Genomic DNA, 19,419 nt, shown 5'->3' on the forward strand with positions numbered 1-19,419 from the left:
ATCTGTAGAGTTGGTAAAGAGGCAGAGAAGATCTGCAAGGACCTCCTGATGACAGACCGTCTGCCAAAATGTCCCCTGGCCCTTGGCCTGGCCACCACCTGAGGCTGCGGTGAGACAGCAAAGGTCCCCTGCACACAGGAGCGGAGCTGATGCTCCGTGGCTCTCCATCGATCTGCGACAGGAGCAGTGTGCTGCCTGTCTCTGCCCATCCCTGCAGCGTGGACCAGATGGCCGAGCTGCATGGGGCACCCTGGGCACGCTGCCTGCTCGCTGCCTGCGCCCTCCGAGCTCAGGCATGTGCGAGGGCTGTGAGCATGCTCGCCCAGGCAATACGGGAGATGGTCCAGGGGCTCCTGGGGCTGAGGCCCGAGGTGGTTGTTACACCCATTGGATTTGCTCCTGGCAGTTTGCGGGTTCACGACGTGCTGACCTGCTCCTGCCAGCCCCGGCAGCACAAAGGGCCCTGGAGCTGCTCCAAGCAAGGACTGGATGTGACCAACAGCTCCGGGCAGGGTCGGGCAGCTCTCGGCTCGGACACGACAGGCCATGGCAGAGGGGCTGCTCACACCTCCTGGCTGAAGGCGAGTCCTCCGAATCCCTGTCCCTGCGACGAGGTGGTGCCGATGCAAGCTGTACCAGTCCTGGGAGGAGCATCAGCCTGTCTTGCCCTGACTGGTTGCACTTCTGGCTCCGTTAGGGTCAGGGAAAACTTTCACTTCATGTTTTGAGATGAAAACACCTCCGGTAGCGCCAGCTCATGCAGCAGCACAGGGACAGCACAGCCAGCCAAGGAAACCCAAGCTGAATCCGAAGCAGCTGGCCTGAGCGGCCAAGCTGCCCCGGCAGCTCGAGGAAGGACCCTGGGGACACCCACAGGTGGGGTTCCCGAGCACCCCGGGAACATCAAAGCTGCCCTTACACCACTGCCTGCAAAAGAGATGGGCACTGGGTCGGGACATAGCCTCCTGCCAGACCCCTAGGTCCAGCCTAGCGAGTTAGCAGGAGATGGCAGCTCTCCCTTTGGGATGGACTTGCCACGCATCCGTTCTTGGTTTCTCTTCCTGACGAGGACCGGGAGCGGTCGCGGCAGCGCTCGGGGCTGGGGGTGCAGCAGCCTGATGTGCTGGGGAACAGGGAGCTTGGCCCCGCTGCCTCCACGGTGCTCGCTGCGGTGCTTTCCTTACAAACACGGCTTAATCCAGCCCTGGAGCGCTCCGTAAAAAAAATCAAAGCATGAGTCATCCCACTCCAAACCTCAAACCGTATCACAGATCATCCCTCGCTCTGCTGAAGTTCTCCCTCTTCCCCTACACGCCTCAGTGGAAGGGGAAAGGGGAAGCAAATAGATTTTCCCACATGCCAGCCCCTTGCACAGCTAAAAAACCTGTCTCGCCTGGCTCACTCTGCCCTCTAGTAGCGGCTGGATTTACAGCAATATGTGCTATTTTTGTGCGGTGCCTTGTGCTTGCACAGCCAGCCTCCAGCCCGGAGCTGCCCCTTGGCTGCCCCGGTTGGGCAGGGGCACGGCCAGGGGTTTGAGGAGGGGGTAGGGGGTCACCAGAGCCTGCCCTGGCTCCGCCAGCATCCCTGGCATGGATGCCCAGCCGGCACGGGCAGAGCCGTATGATTTTCCCGCAGTCCCAGCCACTGAGCGAGTCGTTTGTGTCGCTCCTTGGCCAGCCTGGAAAATCCCTGCTGGTCAGCGGGGCTGGAGTGTGGGCAGAGGCGGGCGAGGGGTTTGCGTGGGCTGGAGTGGCCTGAGAAGGGCAGAGCCCTGAGGTGGGCTCGTTTCTGGACACCCAGACTTGGGTTCTGTTAGGTCCAGCTGAAGGCTTTGACCTGGTCCGAGTCCAAGCAGCACGCATGGGCTGCAGAAAGAGGGGGGCTTTTTTGGAGGCAGCAGCATCAGCCCTGCAGCCCCACTGCCAGAGACCCCCAAACGATGAGACGAAGCCCTTGCAAGCGTTGGCATCTCAACATGGTCCAGCGCTGGCTGTGGGGCACGACCCAGGAGAAGACCGAAAATCCTCGGGTACTAGCGGTCGGTAAGGGCGGTGAGCTGAGGATGATGAGGGTTTGTTGCTCCGGTTCCTGGGCTCAGCGAACTGCTCAGCACCCTGAGGAGACCCCAGGCCATCACGGGGTGCAGTGGAAGCAGGAAGGAGACGCTGGCGATGCCAAAAGCGGAGAAGACGATGCTCAACTATGGAAAATTAGGTATTTATTTAAAAAAAAAGTTATAAGCCGGGGTCCGCCCGATCGGTCCGGCGCCGCGCACCGGGGCCGATCGTGCGGAGCGGGGCGGAGCGGGGCGGAGGCGGTGGCGGAGGGGGCACATGCGCCGTGCGCGCACTGCGGAGCGGCGCGGAGAGGCGCGGAGCGGCCGCCGCAGCCCTGCACAGCCCCGCGGGGGCCTCCGCGGAGAGCAACCCCCCCAAAAGCCGGCGGAGGTGAGCGGGGGAGGGATGCGGGGAGCACGGGGAAGGTGGGGGGCCCCCCCCAAATGTGTGCGCTTGCATGGGGGGGGACGACACCCCATCGCGGGGCATCGGGGAGGCGCTTTGCAGCCCTTTTATTGGGGTGCCCCATGGCTTTGCATCCTTGGGGGGGGCATCTTTGCATGGAGGGGATACTCCACCGCTCTGCATCCTTGCATGGGGGTGTCCGGGCCGCTTTGCATCCTTGCATGAGGATGGGGGGGTCTCCACCGCTCTGCATCCTTGCATGGGGGGTCCCCCACCGCTCTGCATCCCTGTGTTGCAGGGGTGTCCCCCATAGCTTTGCATCCTTGCGTGGGATGGGGGGGTCTCCACCGCTCTGCATCCTTGCGTGGGGGGTCCAGGCCGCTTTGCATCCCTGTATTGCAGGGGTGTCCCCCCCAGCTTTGCGTCCGTGCATGGTGGGGGAGTGCCTGTCGCTTTGCATCCTTGCATGGGGAGGGGGTTGTCCGAGCGGCTCTGCATCCTTGCGTGGGGGGGTCCCTCGTCACTTTGCACCGATTCATCATGGGGTGGGGGGGATCCTCCACCCTTTTACACCTTTGGATGGAGAGGGGGAGTCAGGCTGCTTTGCACCTTTTCATGGAGGGGGGGATCGCCAAACCACTCAGCACATTTGCATCACGGTGCTCTGGGCCTCTTTGCATCCTTGCATGGGGGGGGTAAAGCCTCCTAGCAGCTTTACAACCTTGCAAGGGGGAGGGGGTCAGGCTTCTTTGCACCCTTGCATGGCGGGGAGGGGGGTGCTGTCACTTTGCATTCCTGCATGAAGAGGGGGGTACCTGGCTGCTTTGCACCCTTGCACTGGGGGGGGGGCATCACTTTACATCCTTGCACCTTGAGGAGGGAGGATCCACCACTGATTTTCATTTTTACATCATTGTGGAGGATAAGCCGGGCCCGCGGTCGCCTGGGCAGGGAGAGGCCCCTACAGCCAGCGTAGGGCAGGGCTCATCACCCCCTGGCTGGGGAACGTGGGGGGCATGGGGGCACAGGGCCGAGCAGGGCAGAAGCCTGGTGGCACCTACCACGCATGGCCCCCCCACCCAACCCGGGGCCCTCCCCGGGCTTTGGAGCCCCCCCCAGCCCAGGGCACCCCCGCGGGCAGGCTGCAGGCAGGCTGCAGGCAGGCACACACCCCCCGAGGGTGCAGAGCCTGGGCCTCCACGCTCGGTGATTCAGCTACTTGCAGGGAGCTTTAATTTTATTGCTTAAAACTCGAGTTCTTGCTGCCTCGTGATGGTGTCAGCGCGATAAAATACCTACGGATTAAGATGCTTTTTAGTGTAGTTCGTGGCTGCTTTGTCTGGGGCTGCCGGGCATACGGCAGCCAGCTGCCGGATACGCTGCCGGACACGAGCCGGAGGAGGGGAGCGCAGGACCTGGATGCATGGGCAGATCAGCAATGGCAGAATAAATAATTCATCTTCAAAACTTCAGCGTGCCAAGGCACACCCCTCATTTGCTGCATCTCCTTGCCTGGATTTTAGAGAGGTTGCTAGTTTCATTTTTAAAAAAAAAGGTGTTTTGATGGCATCTCTGTATCTCAGTAGCATCCCCTGTGACGGGTTGAACAGGTCGGTGATTAGGGGAGGTTGAAGACAGCATTGGTCCAGCAAAACTTCATCTGGCAGCTAGAAGGTTAACGTGCACCGTGCTTTTCTGTCGCAAACGCAGAGCACGCTAAGGGCTCTCACACATAACGCCTGTGATGCAACTTAGACCTCAAATGTCCGCTCCTTTCCCGAGGAGCTGAAGCCCACAGAGAAAACTCGAGATGAAGCATATTTTGCTTTGAGCTGTCATCTCCCTTGGCCCAGTTCTGAACCAAAGATGCTCATCCTCCATTTTATGGTGGATGACAAATCAGCTGCGGATGCCAAGATCTTGACAAGTTACGAACAACAGCCCTCGAGCCAAAAGTGTTAAAATAAAATAATAAAAAAAGGCAAGAAGGTTTTTTGCAGAGCTACTCATCCAAAAAGCCACCCTCTGAGCTGCACCCCACGGGCGAGAGCCACAGCGTTTTGCACGTCTCGGTGAGCGGAGGGGATGCAACCAGCTCCCAGGCAGGACCTGTCCCCAGTCCCCCAGTCCCCACTGGGATTTCTGCAGGGCTGCAGGTACGGCACCGGCGGGCGAAGCAGCGCTGTCAGCCCCGGCGGGGAAAGGCATTTGAGCTGGCTGGGAGCGCTCTGTGGCTGGAGATGCTGGTCCTGTGGCTGTTCCCAAAGGCAGCGAGCGCCGGGTTTCCAGAAGGACCCTTGCCGCTCGCCAAGGGTTTCCTGGGTTTATCAAAGCGCCTTCTATACTGGGGAGAATAAGGCTGGTTTGTTCAGCAGCGTCCTGCTCACACAAACCGCCAGCGAGCGAGAGAGATCCTTCTGTTAATGAGCTGAGCACAAAAGGGAAAAAAATGTCATTGAAGATTTGCCTTCAGTGATAAAGAGGCATTAAAAACAACACATGATTCCTGGGCCAGCGGGGATCTTTTCCAGCCAAAACAGAGCCGGGATCTGTGCTGCTGTTCCCGCCGCCCCATCCCCGACTCCTCCTCGGCAGATGAAGGCTGGCATCGCTGCTCCCAGGCGGTCCTAGCACGGGCGCCACGCGCAGAGCAGCCGAAGGGTGACAGAGGAGGATCACGTGTAGTTTCACCCGCACCTTTCTTTCCCCCCTTTCTCCCTTCAGCATTAGAGCATCAGGGTGTTGCGTTTGCATGGATTTAGCTTGTATCCGAAGCAGAGGTGAAGCCAAAAGGTGCTGGTGGTGGTGCAGGGTCCGTCCAGGGGCTGGCAGCAGCTTCTGTGGGATGGGAAGGACCCCATGAAGTGGCCCTCAGCTCCATGACCAGCACCGGGGGCACCGAGGGCTCCCCATTTCTGACAAATCAAACAGAACCCAAACCCCAAGGAAAACAACTGCCTGAAACCCCCCTTGCCAATTTACAGTGTTTGCTAGTTGCAGACCTGTAAAGAAATATCATTTAGATAAAAACATTAAGGAGCCTGTTTGTTTTAAACCAGACACACAGCGGGATGAGCTTTTTATGCTAACCCCAAGGTAGCGAGGCAGTTGCATTTATGGCATCCTCCTAAGCAGGCTTTCTGGCGAAGGTTGGTGTTGCGGAGCCCAGCCTTCAGAGGCGTTTGTGATTTAGAGGCAATTTAGTCAAGTGCTGTTTCTAGAGCTGAAACATTTTGCAGTAGAAGAGGGGGGGGAAAAAAAAATACTGTGGCATTTACTAATAAAACTCTTTAGGAATATTTTTAGCTGTGATTTAACATCATGTTGCACTTTGCTGTGAAGTGTTCGTTCGCTGAAGCCTCCTGGCAGTTGTTAGCCGTGGTAGAGCCGCCTTTGGCTGAGTTAGCAGAGGAGGAGAGCTGCAGATGGACCGGAGGAGAGGTGCGGGCAGCGCTCCCAGCCGGGGCGGGCGACGTGCCTTCCCGGCAGGGCACGGGTCACCCGGTCGCCCCAACGCAGGGAGCGATGCAGCTCTGCCCCAGGGCCAGCCAGACGGCCAGCCTCCTCCTCCCTTTGGCTGGAGGGCCTGACCCTTTCCCTGCAGTTGCAGCTCAGCCCTAATCCCTTCTTGGCCAACAGCAAATATTCCTCCGTACCACCTGGCATCAGGGCTGAGACCTTTCAACTCATTTCACACATGCTGCAGGAGCAGCGGGTCCACAGCTCCGGCTTTCAGCCTCCCCCGAGCCAACAGCCTGCAGATGGGGGACCAGAAACAGCGTCCCACATCCTTGGGCTTTTCAGTCCCCAAGGCATTTTGCCACCCGATGCTTTGCCAGGAGATATGCCAACCTTCTCGCTCAGGATGGGGCTGGGATGCTTTCCGGGGCCCCAGACCATCAGCAGGCATTTGTAAAGCCAGGCTCCACCTGGACGCAGACGTCTCAAGGAAGGGGCAGGCAGTGGCATCGCTTCTCCCACACCCGTCAGCCTCAGAGCGATCATGAGAATTTAGCCTCACTGAAGAACTGCCCTCTGGTTTATTTTAAGCAAGGGGAATGCTTGAGATCCAGCCAGTTTTAATATATTTAATTAACCTTTGGACAATAGCTCTGGAGCGATTATCAGCTTCACACAAAGCAATGACATTTGTTGTACCGGTAGTGTTCATAGTCATTTGGGCTAGCAACAAATTAAAAAGTAGTCGCAGATACATTTTGTAAATTAGAGCAACGCGTCCTCACAGTGTGGATCACGCTCCATTTTGTGTGAAGTACATCAGCAGATCTGGTCCAGCTCTAGCGAGCAGGTTTCTCCGCATTGCAAAGAGCCGCCTGCACAGTTTTTGCTGGTTAATTTTTTTTTCTGAGACGCCAAAGCTTCAGCCCCTATGGGCTATAGGCTCTGCTCTCCCTCCCGAGGCTGCTCCTGGCCCACGTCAACCAAACATCTGAGGTTGAGAAGCAGGAGTTTAGGGCCACCTGAGCCAGAGGTTGCCCCTCAGCCATTAGGTAGCTGCTGGTGGCCCTGTCTGTCCTCTGCAGATTTGTCCTGTTGCTCCTTGAACCCTTCTGCACCGATTTCCAGCACGCCCTGTGGCAGAGCTCCACAAACCAACAGCTCAAAAGCCTGCTGCTTTTGCAGCTACCACTTATTTCTGTCTGCTCAGAAGCATCGCACACCCTGGGGATCCTTCCCAGCCCTCTCGCGTGGATGCTCTGTCCTGCCAAACACCGTGGGACAAGCTCCTTCAGGCACCTACCGGCCCAGCTGAGTGTCACCTCCACCTCTTGTCCTTTTCCCGACTCGGCTTTCTTGGGTTTTTTTGCTCCTTTCAATATTTTAGGACTGCCTTGTGTCTCCTTCTCCCTCCTGCCCCCACAGCCCTTCCCCACCTCCCCGTTCCCAGGGTGCCTGCGCCAAAATCCGGGTTGCTGTCCTGAGCAGGCATTGCAAGATTCTTGTTCTTTTGGTATTCATTTGTAAACTTTTTTGTCTTTTGTTCAAGGATAATAGATTTTCAATATACCACTTTGTTTTTATGCACTACTCTGGCTCCTGGCATCCACCCAAAGCTTTTGCTTCCTTGCAAAAGCCTGGGTTCCTGGCAGCGTCTGGTCCTCGGGGCTCGGCAGCGCCCTGGGGAGCCCAGTTCGGGTAAGAGCTCTGATTGCAAGGGCCGAGCAAACGGACTGCCCCCAAAGCTTGGCCCAGAACTGCGCTTAGCTGCACCAAACTCCCAGCCTTTAGGGGTTTGGTGTGGCTGTGCTCACTGCAGACTTACCCCCATTCTCCCCAAATCCAAGCTCAGGGTTTGCCTGGGCCATCTGACACACGGTGAATCAGTTTTCCCTCGGCAGCCTCATACAAGCCCAGCTGCTGCTTCACAGGCCATCCAGCCGGTTGGGTGCCACGCTTCGATACCGTCACGCAAGGTATTGAAGATACCTTGATGGCTGATTTGTTTTTGCAAGCCAGCAGTGTGCAACATGGACCCCTTCCTTCCCTGCCCAGCTCTGCTCCTCTCTGCCATGGCTCCCTTCCCAGTCCAGGTTTCTCCTGCAGGGAGCACCCAGCCATGGAAAGCAAACCCCAAAATTGCCTTCTGTCCCACCTTGGCCCAGTGAAGGAGGGTGACAGCAGGGGGACTTCTCTCCTCTCTCATGCAATATGAAGCAGGGCACTGGGGCCGAGGCTGCAAGCATCAGGCACTTACCAAACCAAATGTCTGTCGTGGGGATTAGCCAGCACCCGAGAAACATGTTGTCACCCAACCTGTCCCTCCTTGCAGGGCCATCCAGAGCATGCATGATCCTTCAGGCCACTTTGGATGCTGCCACGGGAATCCAGCTTGGCTTTGCAAGTCACAGCTCAATCCCCTGCCCAGTGGGAGAGGGCGAGTGGGTTTGGGGGTGCAGTGGAGGTGAGGAGACAGTTATGTACATGAAAAGCTATTGCAAAGAATATAAGGAGCAATGGCTGGACACGAAACTCCATTTTTTGGACCCTCCTACAAAAGAAGAGCTGCTTTTCTGCCCCTGATAGACCCCAAGGACTTAAGCTGCCAGCTGTGACAGCTGCTGAGAGGAAGGGTGACATCTGGAAGGAGCCAGCTGTAGGGGTCACCTGTGAGCCAGCATCTGCAAATGGCACTGCCAGGCTGGTCTGCAGGGACCGGGGCTGGCACAGTGCTTATTCTTCAGCCCTCCTGCGCTCCTCCTGCATGGTCTGGGAAAGAAGGGCTGCTCTTCAGCAGCACCAGCAGCTCCAGGGTTTGGGATGCTGCGGTCAATTTGCTGATTGTTCCTTGGGAGAAGATAAAGCTCATTTCTGGTCCCATCACCTCCCTTGCCTGGGCGTCTCAGCTGATCTTTGCTCGGGCAGTGGTGAGCTGGACGCTGTTCCCTTCCAAGCTCCTTCGCTTGGTTTGGAAAGCAGGTGGAAGGCTGCACCTCTGCAAGCTGATGCCCACCTTGGGTGGGATACAGGAGGTGCTGGGGTGGATTTGTGGCTGTGGGGCACACCAAGGCTCATTGCCAGCTGGAGAAGGCTGCGAGCCGGCCCGCAGTCCCATGCACGGGCTGCTGTGAGCTACCCCCGGTCAGACAGAGCGACGGTGGGGAGATGGGCTGAGCAGCCCAGCATCTCCCAGAGCACAGGCAGCTCGGGGAGGTCAGTGCCGCTGCCCTGGCGAGATGCCGAGGAGGTTTGACAGATGTATTATGGAAACTGCAATGTGCTACCCCAGCAAGCAGCTATGTGCCATGGAGAAGCAGGTGCTTTCCAGTTACCATCGTCATCAGCAAGTCCCTCCTTGGCCTGAGGCTGTCACCGCTGCCTTTCACCTGTGGCATTTTCCAGTAGAGCAAGATATAGTTATCGACTCCTTCAGCAGTCGGGGAGAGAAGATAAGTGATGGGAAAGCCCCCACAGTGTGCCTGTACCATGGCAGCGGCTCCCGGGAAGCCCCTGGCCGGTGCCGCTCCTGCCTTCCACCTCCAGGAAATTCCTGCCAAGTTCGTGGCTCCCGTTTTCCTCCTCCTGCAGCCTGACACCAGCGTTATCCCACCGAGGGCTCCTCGCTTCCACTCAGGAGACAACAAAACCTCGTGGATTTTAGTCCATGTAAGCGATACCAGAATCCAATTCCCGGGCCCAGCAGAAGAGACGCTCACCCTGCAAACACACCCCAGAGATGTGCAAAGAAACGGGAAGGCTCGGGTCATCACAAGAAGGTTTGGCTGGTTGAGGTTGTGTCTTGGAACAGCCAACACCTAAAGAAACTGGGACCATCACATGAGAAATAAAGAAAGAGAAGCAAACCTTGCTGAGGGTGGTTGGAAAAGCCCATATAACCACCTAAACCTGAGGGGGGCTTTGAAGACGAAGCATCACCGGGGCTTGCACCGTTATCCCAAAGCAGCTGAAGGGTGAGGTTGGAGGGGCCGTGCTGAGCCAGGCAGGGCAGCGCTGTCAGCCGTGGCTGGGGTCTCCCCATGGCCTCGGAGCCATCGGCTGCATCTCCTAACGCACCCTCAGCTAGAAAGGAAAGAAAGACCTGAACCCTCAAGGGCTGGCACGTCTCCTGAGCCGCAGTCAGAGAGGAGGGCAGGAGCAGGGTGGGAGGGGAAGAGCTCATCCCCACCTACAGGAATCCATCGCCAGCGAGGATAGACACCTGTATCCCCAGGGAGGACTTCAGAAACTCCTTTTCGCACCCTTAGCACTGGAGCAGGCGTTTCGCAGCAGAGCCCAGCCCAGGGCTTCCTGGGCAGGGTTGGACACCTTCCACCAAACCTGGAGCAGCCCAGCAAGGTGGAAAACCCTTCCTGATGTCCAACCCGAGCACAGACACCAAGGCCAGACATCCCACCTGCCCTGGATCAAGTCTCACCCCCCAGCAGCGCTGGCGTAGCCCCCAGCTGCTCCCGCCCTGGCTGTGCTCTTGCAGCACAAGGACAAGGTTACCACTGCAGCACGCATTAAGCGAGCACTGCGAGCAAGGCGCTGCCCCAGCCTCACCACCTCTGCCCTTGCTGGGGTGCAGTAGGGCCAGCGGCCACATGGAGAAGGCAAGTGGGAGCCCAGGGTGACCCCAGCACAGGAGCTCACCATCACACCCCTCCAGGGCCAGCAAACAGCAGGCAGAGCAGGCAGCAGCATCTGCTGGCAGCCCCAGATGCACCCAGAATCAAGTGACCAGGAGGCAAGAGCCAAAGGAGACAGGGACAAAGTAAAGGCTGCAACATAGGTCCAGCACCCACCCTGAAGATCGTGCCAAACCCAGGACTTGCCCCGGGTGCCAGCACCCACCCGAGGGACTCACCTGGGGCAGAAGCTGCTTGCAGGGGTGAGGTCCAGCAGGGCACAGCCACAAGCAGGGCTGGAGACCAGCAGCATCCTTCAGGGCAGGACTAACACCCCCAGCTGAGCTTAAATAACCTCCTGGGCCCATGGGTGGGGTGTGGGTCCCAGGTGAGGCTGCTCAGGGCCATCAAGAGCTAGTAGTGCCCATGGGAAGATGGCAATTTGGTCCTGCAGCTGCCCAGATGTGGCTGTACTGGTTGCATGGCAATGCTCAGCTGGGCTGTACTGGGAGTGCCACAGCGGTCGCTGCTGAGCCTGGTGCACGCTGTGCGTTGGCAATGGCCCGTGGTGCTGAGCACTGAAGTGGGGTCCAGTATAGCCATATGCATGGAAGAAATCATGAATTGCTCGTGGCCTAATTCTGTCCACGTTCGGGCTTCTCCACCTTGCACCAGGCAGTCACCTCCGTGCCCAGCGGATCCCTGCTCCTGGGAGCCCTTTCCTGAAGGTCTGAGGACCTACCACCAAAATCAGCCCCTTGAAGGCTTGGAAATTACCTGAAATATCAGGAGGAGCAGGAGCAGCGCTGGGCATAACTGAGCATCCCTTTGCTGAGCCTTGGGCCAAGCCACCAGCACTCAGGATTTGTGCGCAGCCTCTCAGTAGTTGTGAGCAAGATGCGCCTGTGAGGCCAGAAATTAAGTTGGTGTCACGTGTAGCCCATCCTCACCCAAAGCGTTTTGGTCCCCTGAATCGGGACAGGCCTTGAGATTGCGGGTTTTGGGTCAGAAGTTGGGTTTTCAACCCAGAAGTCAGAGGTTTGGTGCCGCTGGCACAGGAGTGATGCTGTTACAGCAGGTTGAGATGGCACTTGTTGTGGGAGGGGATGGCAGGGGTTTCTAATCCCTGTGTTCCTGTTAGCAGCCATTCATTGGGGAGGTTAAAAAGCAGTTTGTCCTATGGCTTGGCCAAAGTTGCCTGTCCCGGTTACCCTAGCCTAAAAATGTGTGCCTAACTCCTCCTTGGTTTCTTCTGCTGCAAGCTCACGGTCTTGTTAGAGCTTTTTTGGGGGGACATTAAAGGGATCTTTCTTCTCCAGGCATGCTCTCCCGTGGCATGGTCTCAAATGCTGTTATCAGACCACATACCCACCTTCTGCCCCTCTTCGTGTCTGTCCCTGCTGGGAAGAGTTTCAGACCTTGAATTCTTTTTTTCTTCATTCCTCTCTGGGGTCCCCACGGGGGATGGAGGTGTGAGTGGCCCTGATTCCTCCCGGGTCCCCTGCGTGGGGACAAAAAGCCCTGGGTGCCGGTGGCCGTGTCCCAGAGACTGGCTCTTTGTCCCCTGTCTCTAATTGCTGGGCCCAAACAGCTCATGAACCGCGCTGCCCCATGCCCTCCCGTCCCTGCAGCTCAGGGGGGAACCCCCCGTGGGGACGTGCTGGGGCTCAGCCTCTGAGCGTGGATTTTGGGGTGACACATAAAACCAACTCAAAAAGAGCTTGGGGTGAAGCTGCTGGTGTTGCTCCTCTCTTTATGCAGCCCGAGGGGCTTCAGGGGGTGCCCGGCAAGAGGGGTTGTACGTGGCCAGAGCGGACATCCATCAGCAGACATCCAGAGCCTCCCCTGCAAACTCTGTCACAGTTTTCTCAGCCAAAAAATAAGCAGCTGGCAGAAGCCTCTTGGTTGTTTTGGGAGCCAGGGACAGTACCATCCCCCCCATCCATGTGCAGTGACTTTGGGAAGCGCTGGCGAACACGCGGTTTGCTCCGAGCCCGAGGCATCCCTCAACCCTAAGGAGGGTTCAGGGCTGGGGTCCTTCCCACAGCGCCCCGATTGCCCCGGGGCAGAGCAGAGCCCAGCCGTTCACCCCCGGTACGTACAGATCTGGGAGCACAAACAGCCCTTTGGGAAGCTCGATATTAATGATTTAGAAACAATTTTTGGACTCTCTCACGGAGAGAGCTTGCATTTGCATTTGAAAACTCCGGAGGAGCTGGTGGTGCTGGCGGGGGGACGGGCGCGCTGGCCGGGTGCTATCAATGGGAAACTGTTCTGTCTAACGCTGCCGGGGCCAAAAAAATGTGAACTCTGCAGATTTCTGGCTCTGTTCATGGTCAGAATTGCTGGCTCCGGTCACAGTGCCCGGCGGCTCCGCTCCCAGCTATTAACGGCTCTGTTCAGAAGCTGGTTTTCCTTTGCAGGCAAAGCAGAGCAGGGTTTTGTGAAAGATGGGATGGATGGGGGTCCCCAGGATGTGAAATGGGGGGATTCAGCTTGCTGCTTTTGGGAGCTGGCAAGGCTGTTCATGCTCTCCGGTCCTTATGAGCCCGGGATCCAATTTGCGGTGTTTTCAATGCTAAAGCCACCAGTTTGCCTTTGCGTTGGGAGTGGAGCTGAGGCCCGATGCGCTCATGTCACATAAGACCCCTGTGTGCAAGCCTGTGGGGCCATTGCCCGCTTTGTGCCTCTCCGTGTCCCAGTCCCAGGCTGCAGCACCCCAGAAGACACCACCGTGGTTAATAAATGCCTTTTTTTTCTCCTTTCTCAGCCTGTTTTACACCACTCACCCTTTATGCCAACGGTATATCAACCTGCCCCCACCCCACCGTGCCTGTCCTTCCTCGCCAGCTCCCATGGGTGCTCTTGCTGGAGATGGGGCCGTTGGGTGCGGGCATCTCCCTAAATCTCCTTGAGTCCCGTAGAAAATGAACCATCCCTGGTTCAGGCCGGGCCGGCGGCGGAGCGGGGAGCCCACAGGGATGCTGCGGCGAGCAGGGGCCACGGCAGCTTGCCTCGGTGTAGTGCACGCACAACTAAAACCCCGGAGAGCTTTGCACTGAGCTGGAAATAATGGCATTACAAGCGCTTGCTCGCTTCTGGCCGCTGTTTGGGTCGGGTGAGGCTTTTCGGGGCTGGCTGAAGGGCTGCAGCCCGTGGGGGTTTGCTCCTGGTTTGAGCACAGCTCCGGGAAGGTAAGTGGGAAAGGCTCCCCGGGCATGGTGGCTTGTCAGCGGAGCACGAGGGTGGGGACAGGGCCTGGCGTGGTCCTCGCCTCTGTCCTGGTGCCATGCCCCTGTGCTCGCCAGCTTTCCACCCGTGGAGCATCCCCTGCTGCCGCTGCGTGGGCCGTATCCTCCATATCCCAGTGTGGAAACGATGAGTCCCCTGTGCCGAGAGCAGAGGGAATAGGGGGGAAAAGTGGGCAACTGGCAAAAGCTGTGTATTTTCTTTTTTTTCTTTCTTTCTGCTTTGCCCAGGAGAGGCGTGAGGGCTCGCCGGCAGCATGCCGCTGGTGAAGAGGAATATCGAGCCCCGGCACCTGTGCCGGGGGGCTCTTCCCGAGGGGGTGACGAGTGAGCTGGAGTGTGTCACCAACAGCACGCTGGCTGCCATCATCAAGCAGCTGGGCAGCCTCAGTAAGTCAGGCTCAGCGACCCTGGCGTGGGACAGGGACGGGGCGGTGGGGCGCTGGTGGGGCGCTGGTGGGACGCTGGTGGGATGCTGGTGGGACACCGTGGTTGCTTGCTCCAGTTCCAATCACAGAGAAGCGGGGGCTATATGAGAGCCATGCGGGCTGCAGCCACCCCTAATTCAGTGGGAATTATGCAGCTAATTAAAAAAAAGAGGATGCTCAGGGCCAAGCCCAATGTGACATAGTGACATTTTTAAGACCCGTTTTCCTCCCATAGCTGGTGTGGTGGGGGGCGGAAGGCCTTTGCGAGCCCCTTGCTTCTTGACTTGGCCAGAAATAGGAAGGTCAGGGAAAGATTAAAAAAACCCAACCTATTCTTTTTAATCTTAGAGCTTTACGTGAAAGAGAAGTCTATATAAAAGGTCTAAATCCTCGGCTGTCTTCCTGCCCTGGGACTGATCTCAGCAGAAAAGGGGAGGACGAGAGCCATGCACACACCAGTGTGAAGGTTTAATGGGGCAACCTATTTCACTGCTGAATATCGACTAAAAATAGAGGAAGAAGCACAGGCTCTTCAGGGCTCCCCCTCTTTTTCCCCCCTCCAGAACTAGATTCTTCTCTAAAATACTCCCAGAAAAATAAACCCTGTATTTAGGGAGCTGCTGGCAGCATGGCACCTTGCATGAGCAGCACCCATGGGTGCTCACACCATGGCTACTTCTTCCAGGGGAAAAGGAAATCAAATACAAACGGCTGAGTTGGGTGACAGGCCGGGCAGATATCAAAAGTGCCTTGATCTTGGGAGCCATTTGATCTGTGGTTTTGGAGGAAAACCCAAGGAGCTGGGGGGCTGGGATGGGCTGGGGGCTGGGACGGGATGGGTGCTGAGACGGGATGGGTGCTGTAGCCTGCAGGTGTCAGCAATGCCCTGCCAGGCATCCCACTTTGACCTGTGATAAGAGCAGCCCTAATAAAGAGTTCTCATAGCGATGCACTGCGTGCTGCAGGAAAATAACTGCTAAAATGAAAAAATTCCCCCCTTCTCCCCGCTATAGCACTCTCCCTGCTGCTCTGCTCTCGGTTTTCCACCTTCAGGGCTGGGTCTCTGCAGGTGATGCTGCATGGCCGGGGGGTGATGGTATTTTTTTGGCTGCATCTGCCCTGGCAGATCCAAAGACTTTTTAGGATGAGCACCGCCATGGTTTGGTGTCTCCCACGGGTACCGCTCTTGCTGAAAAGGATGCTCGTGCGCAGAGAAGGGCAGGCGGCTTGTGCTCCCCTCCCATGTGCAGCACTTTGCTGGGTCCGGGAAAGGATGAAGCTCAGCTCCCAAAAAACCAAGGCTGGGGAGAGAGCCCCACGGAGCCGGTGGCGAGGCGTGCGGTCCGAGGGACGGGCTGGGAGAGGGCTGCCTGCCTGCCGCCGTTGCCCGTGACGGGCGCCTGTTGCCCTCTGCCAGGCAGGCACGCGGAGGACATCTTCGGCGAGCTGTTCAACGAAGCCAACAGTTTCTACATGCGGATGAACTCGCTGCAGGAGAGGGTGGACCTGCTCGTCATTAAGGTGACGCAGCTGGACTCCACCGTGGAGGAAGGTGAGGGGCTGGAGCTATTTTGGGGTGATGGCCGAGCGCAAGCGGGTGGGACATGCGTGCTCGGGGCCGGACCACCCGCCATGCCCCGGTTCGGGGGGCTGAGACGACCCCTGCATCCCCTCTCCTTCCTGTGTCCCCCAGTTTCGCTGCAGGACATCAACATGCGGAAAGCCTTCAAGAGCTCCACGGTGCAGAACCAGCAGGTCGTGTCTCGCAACTCCATCCCCAACCCGGTGATGGAGATGTACCAGCGCTGCGACAAGCCCCCGCCGCTCAACATCCTCACACCCTACAGGTAGGGTGGCTGGTGCATTGCTCCTTGGGGGGGCCAAGGGGGTCTTGGGGGGCCCTTTCCAGGAGAGGCATCGGGGGGTGAACCTCGTTTGCTGCTTGGTGAGGGCTGAGAGGCTGTTTTCTCCAGTTGCTGTGCCACCATCGCCATTGCATAGGGCACTTGGGATGAGTGACCCCATGCAGTGGTACTGCAGGTAGTGACCACTGTGTTGGACATGTTTATGGTGGGGTATCAGCTTATGACTGTGATCGCACCAACCCCCCCTGCTCAGGGGAAGGGGGTCTTCTCCTGTGGCTGATAACTCCCTCTCCTCCCTCCTCTAACCCCCCAGGGATGACAAAAAGGATGGCCTCAAGTTCTACACCGACCCATCCTACTTCTTCAACTTATGGAAGGAGAAAATGTTGCAGGCAACAGAAGATAAGAGAAAGGAGAAGCGCAGGCAGAAGGTAACGGGCAGGCGGGGGACACCGGGGGGCTGGAGCTGGGGCTGCTGGGGACCTGGGGGACGGTCGCCTTCCTGATGCATCCCCCGTGCTCCCCCCTGCCGTGGTGGGTGCATCTCGATGCTCCCTGGGTACCGCTCACAGTCCGGAGGAGCTGGGCTGGAGATGGAGCCGCAGCTTGTGTGTGTCCCCAGGAGCAGCGGCTGGTGGAGGACTCTACCCGGGAGGTGAAGAAAGTGAGGAAAGCCCGCAACCGGCGCCTGGAGTGGAACATGATGGCGTATGATAAAGAGTTCCGACCCGATAACAGGTTCTCACCATCCCCCTATCACATGGCGTCATCGGAAGGATCACTGTCCCCAGATAATAGGCAGGTTTTACCTACTACACGTTTAGCTCACCGTCTCTCCTTTGCTTTTCTCTTCTTCTCCGTCTTTGGGGGGACGCGCTGCCCACAGCAGGGTCGGGGTGATAAGCCATAAACCCATGGTGGCTTCATGGACAGCTGGTGCCCCCAGGGTCGCATCCTGGACCTCAGGAGCAGCCTTGGTGTTGGGATAAAGTCGGAGCGCTTTCCATTTAGCAGCTAAGGGAAGAGACCGGCTCAGCTCTGTTGGTGTCCACCTCCCCTCTGCTGTCTCTCTGCTTTCTTGTCAATCTGTATTTTTGTCATCATTTTTTGTTTTGTTGTCTCAACCTCAAAACACACCCAAATCCACGTTCCCCTGAACCCCCGGCCACCTGACCGCCCCCCCAGGAGTACAACCATTGGGTTTTCTTGTGCTGTAGATCTTATGCGTCGGACGCAGCCGACCACTCGTACCCGGCGAGCCCCAACCACCCCGCGCAGCTGCTGGCCCCGGCGTCCCACCTGGCCCCGGCGGAGCACAAGGAGGGGGTGCTGGCGGCCGCCACCCCCCAGGAGCATGTCTACCGCCCGGCGCCGGCGGCAGGCAGCCGGCAGAACAGCCTCAACCGCCTCCAGCAGCCCCATGTGCCGCAGCCGCCTGAGGCTATCCTCAACGGGCCGAGACCTCACTTAGTCAAGGATTACGGGTAGGGCTTCAGCCTGTCTCTTCTCTCCTGGTGGAGGGATGCCCAGCGGGAGGGGAGCTTGGTGGGGGGCTTGCCTGGGCTGGGGGGCTTCCCACCCCATTTCTGGGCTGACGGCGGTGCTGTGGTAGCGGGGAGAGCCCTCCTCTGCGGCCGCCGTGGACCGAAACTGCCAGTGAGACCCGAGGCCAAATCAGTCAGGAGCACGTTTGGGGTAACCTCATCCCAGATAAGGGGACAAGGTGGATGGAGGGGACAGTTTTCCCTTGGGATGTTGGCTGCCTTCCCGCCACCGCACACCCCATAGCCCATCCCACCGGCAGAGCCCCCCCACCTCCATGGGGACAGAGCAAACCAAGCCACAGCTCAGTCGGTCGGTGCGCGGGATGGGTGGTGGGTGCCCAGGATGGGTGATGGGTGCTATTGTTCCTCATGCCGCTGACATGGCTTTGCCCTCCCGTTGCAGCCCACAGCCGGTGCCGATGGCAGAGTACTTCGTGCCGCCCGCCCCGCCGCCCCCGCCCCCCGTCATCCCCTCCGCGCAGACCGCCTTCGACAGCCCCATCTCGGCTCCCCCCGCACTGGCCCCCGGCTCGGCTGCCCCCCCCTCCTACGCACCCTCGCCGCCCCCCGTGCCCCCCGGCCCCTACTCTGCTTCCCCGCCGCAGGCCGGCCCCATGGGACCCCCGGTGGCACCCCCACCGCCACCGCCGGGGCCCCCCGCTGTCGCCGCCTCGCCGGCGCACTCGGCATCACCGCCAGCCCCCGCTGTGGAGCCTCGGAAGCCGCAGATCCCGTTGATGCCCATGAGTGACGCCCGGAGCGACCTGCTGGCAGCCATCCGCAGGGGTGAGCGGCGGGGGTGGCGGCAGTGGGAAGGTGGGGGACGGGTCCCCAGTGCTGCCACCACAGTGGTACAGTACCTCTTGGTGTGGAGTTGGGTGGCGTTGGCTTTGTTGAGTGCAAGACAAGCCCTGGATGGCCATGTGATGCACGAAAATGGTGGCACCCAGGTGGGACCTGGGGAGGGAAAGAAATGCAACATGGGGTTGGAGGGAGGTGGGGGAAACCCATCGCTGGAGGCAGGACGGAGCCCCGCAGGGACGACCAGCAGCTCTTGCGCACATGACCTCCTCCCAGGCTGTAGCAGACGATGTGCTCCAAAGTCTCTCCCATTTCCCCTTCCTGCAAATCTTCAGGTCGAATGGCAGATTTAACCTTCAAGAAGGTTCAGCCTCTTCAGGTCAAGTGGAAGCGGAGGAGGAGCTCTATTCTATTATGTAGCTTTATAATCGCATGCATCGCATTATTATCTCATATAGCTTTATAATTGTGTGCATCCTCCTGCAAGGGGGCTGCAGCCATCACCTTTCAGCCAATACTTTTAACTGGGGGGATGCTGCACACTGGGTGCACTTATGGGTGCTGGGCACATTGCCCCTAAAGCCTTTTCCCCTTCCCTATTGCAGGAATCCAGCTCCGGAAAGTCCAGGAGCAATGGGAACAAGAGGCCAAAAAAGAGCCCGTGGGCAATGACGTGGCGACGATCCTGTCCCGCCGGATCGCGGTGGAGTACAGCGAGTCCGACGACGACTCCGAGCTGGACGATAACGAGTGGTCGGACTGAGGGGCCCCGGGGCTGGGCTGGCGCGGAGCTCCCCGGCTCCGTACCAGGTGTGTATAGGCGCCTTCCCCAACGTCGATGCCAACAACCGCGGGCAGCCCTGCTCATTCAGGAGCTTTGCTTTTATACTATGTTGAAAACTCTTCGGGCAGCAGCAGCACTGGTAGGATACACCTCAGAGGCAGTGAGACCAGAAATTAGCAGCACCTTCACATTTAATG

General features: G+C 58.4%; 1 protein-coding gene across 1 annotated transcript; it reads left to right on the forward strand.

The window, feature by feature from the left end:
* Window positions 1–14,057: 14,057 nt before the first annotated feature.
* LOC309595694 (actin-binding protein WASF3-like) lies at window positions 14,058–19,201 on the forward strand (the record flags this gene model as incomplete). The annotated part of the gene is made up of 8 exons (XM_082322953.1): window positions 14,058–14,190; window positions 15,646–15,780; window positions 15,922–16,075; window positions 16,407–16,524; window positions 16,716–16,891; window positions 17,311–17,577; window positions 18,041–18,423; window positions 19,044–19,201. 8 exons carry the CDS (start codon window positions 14,058–14,060, stop codon window positions 19,199–19,201), a joined length of 1,524 nt encoding a protein of 507 aa, XP_082179079.1.
* Between the last annotated feature and the right edge of the window lie 218 nt (window positions 19,202–19,419).

This window comes from Platalea leucorodia (genome assembly GCF_965183815.1).
Source record: "Platalea leucorodia genome assembly, chromosome: 10".
Lineage (NCBI taxonomy): Eukaryota > Metazoa > Chordata > Aves > Pelecaniformes > Threskiornithidae > Platalea > Platalea leucorodia.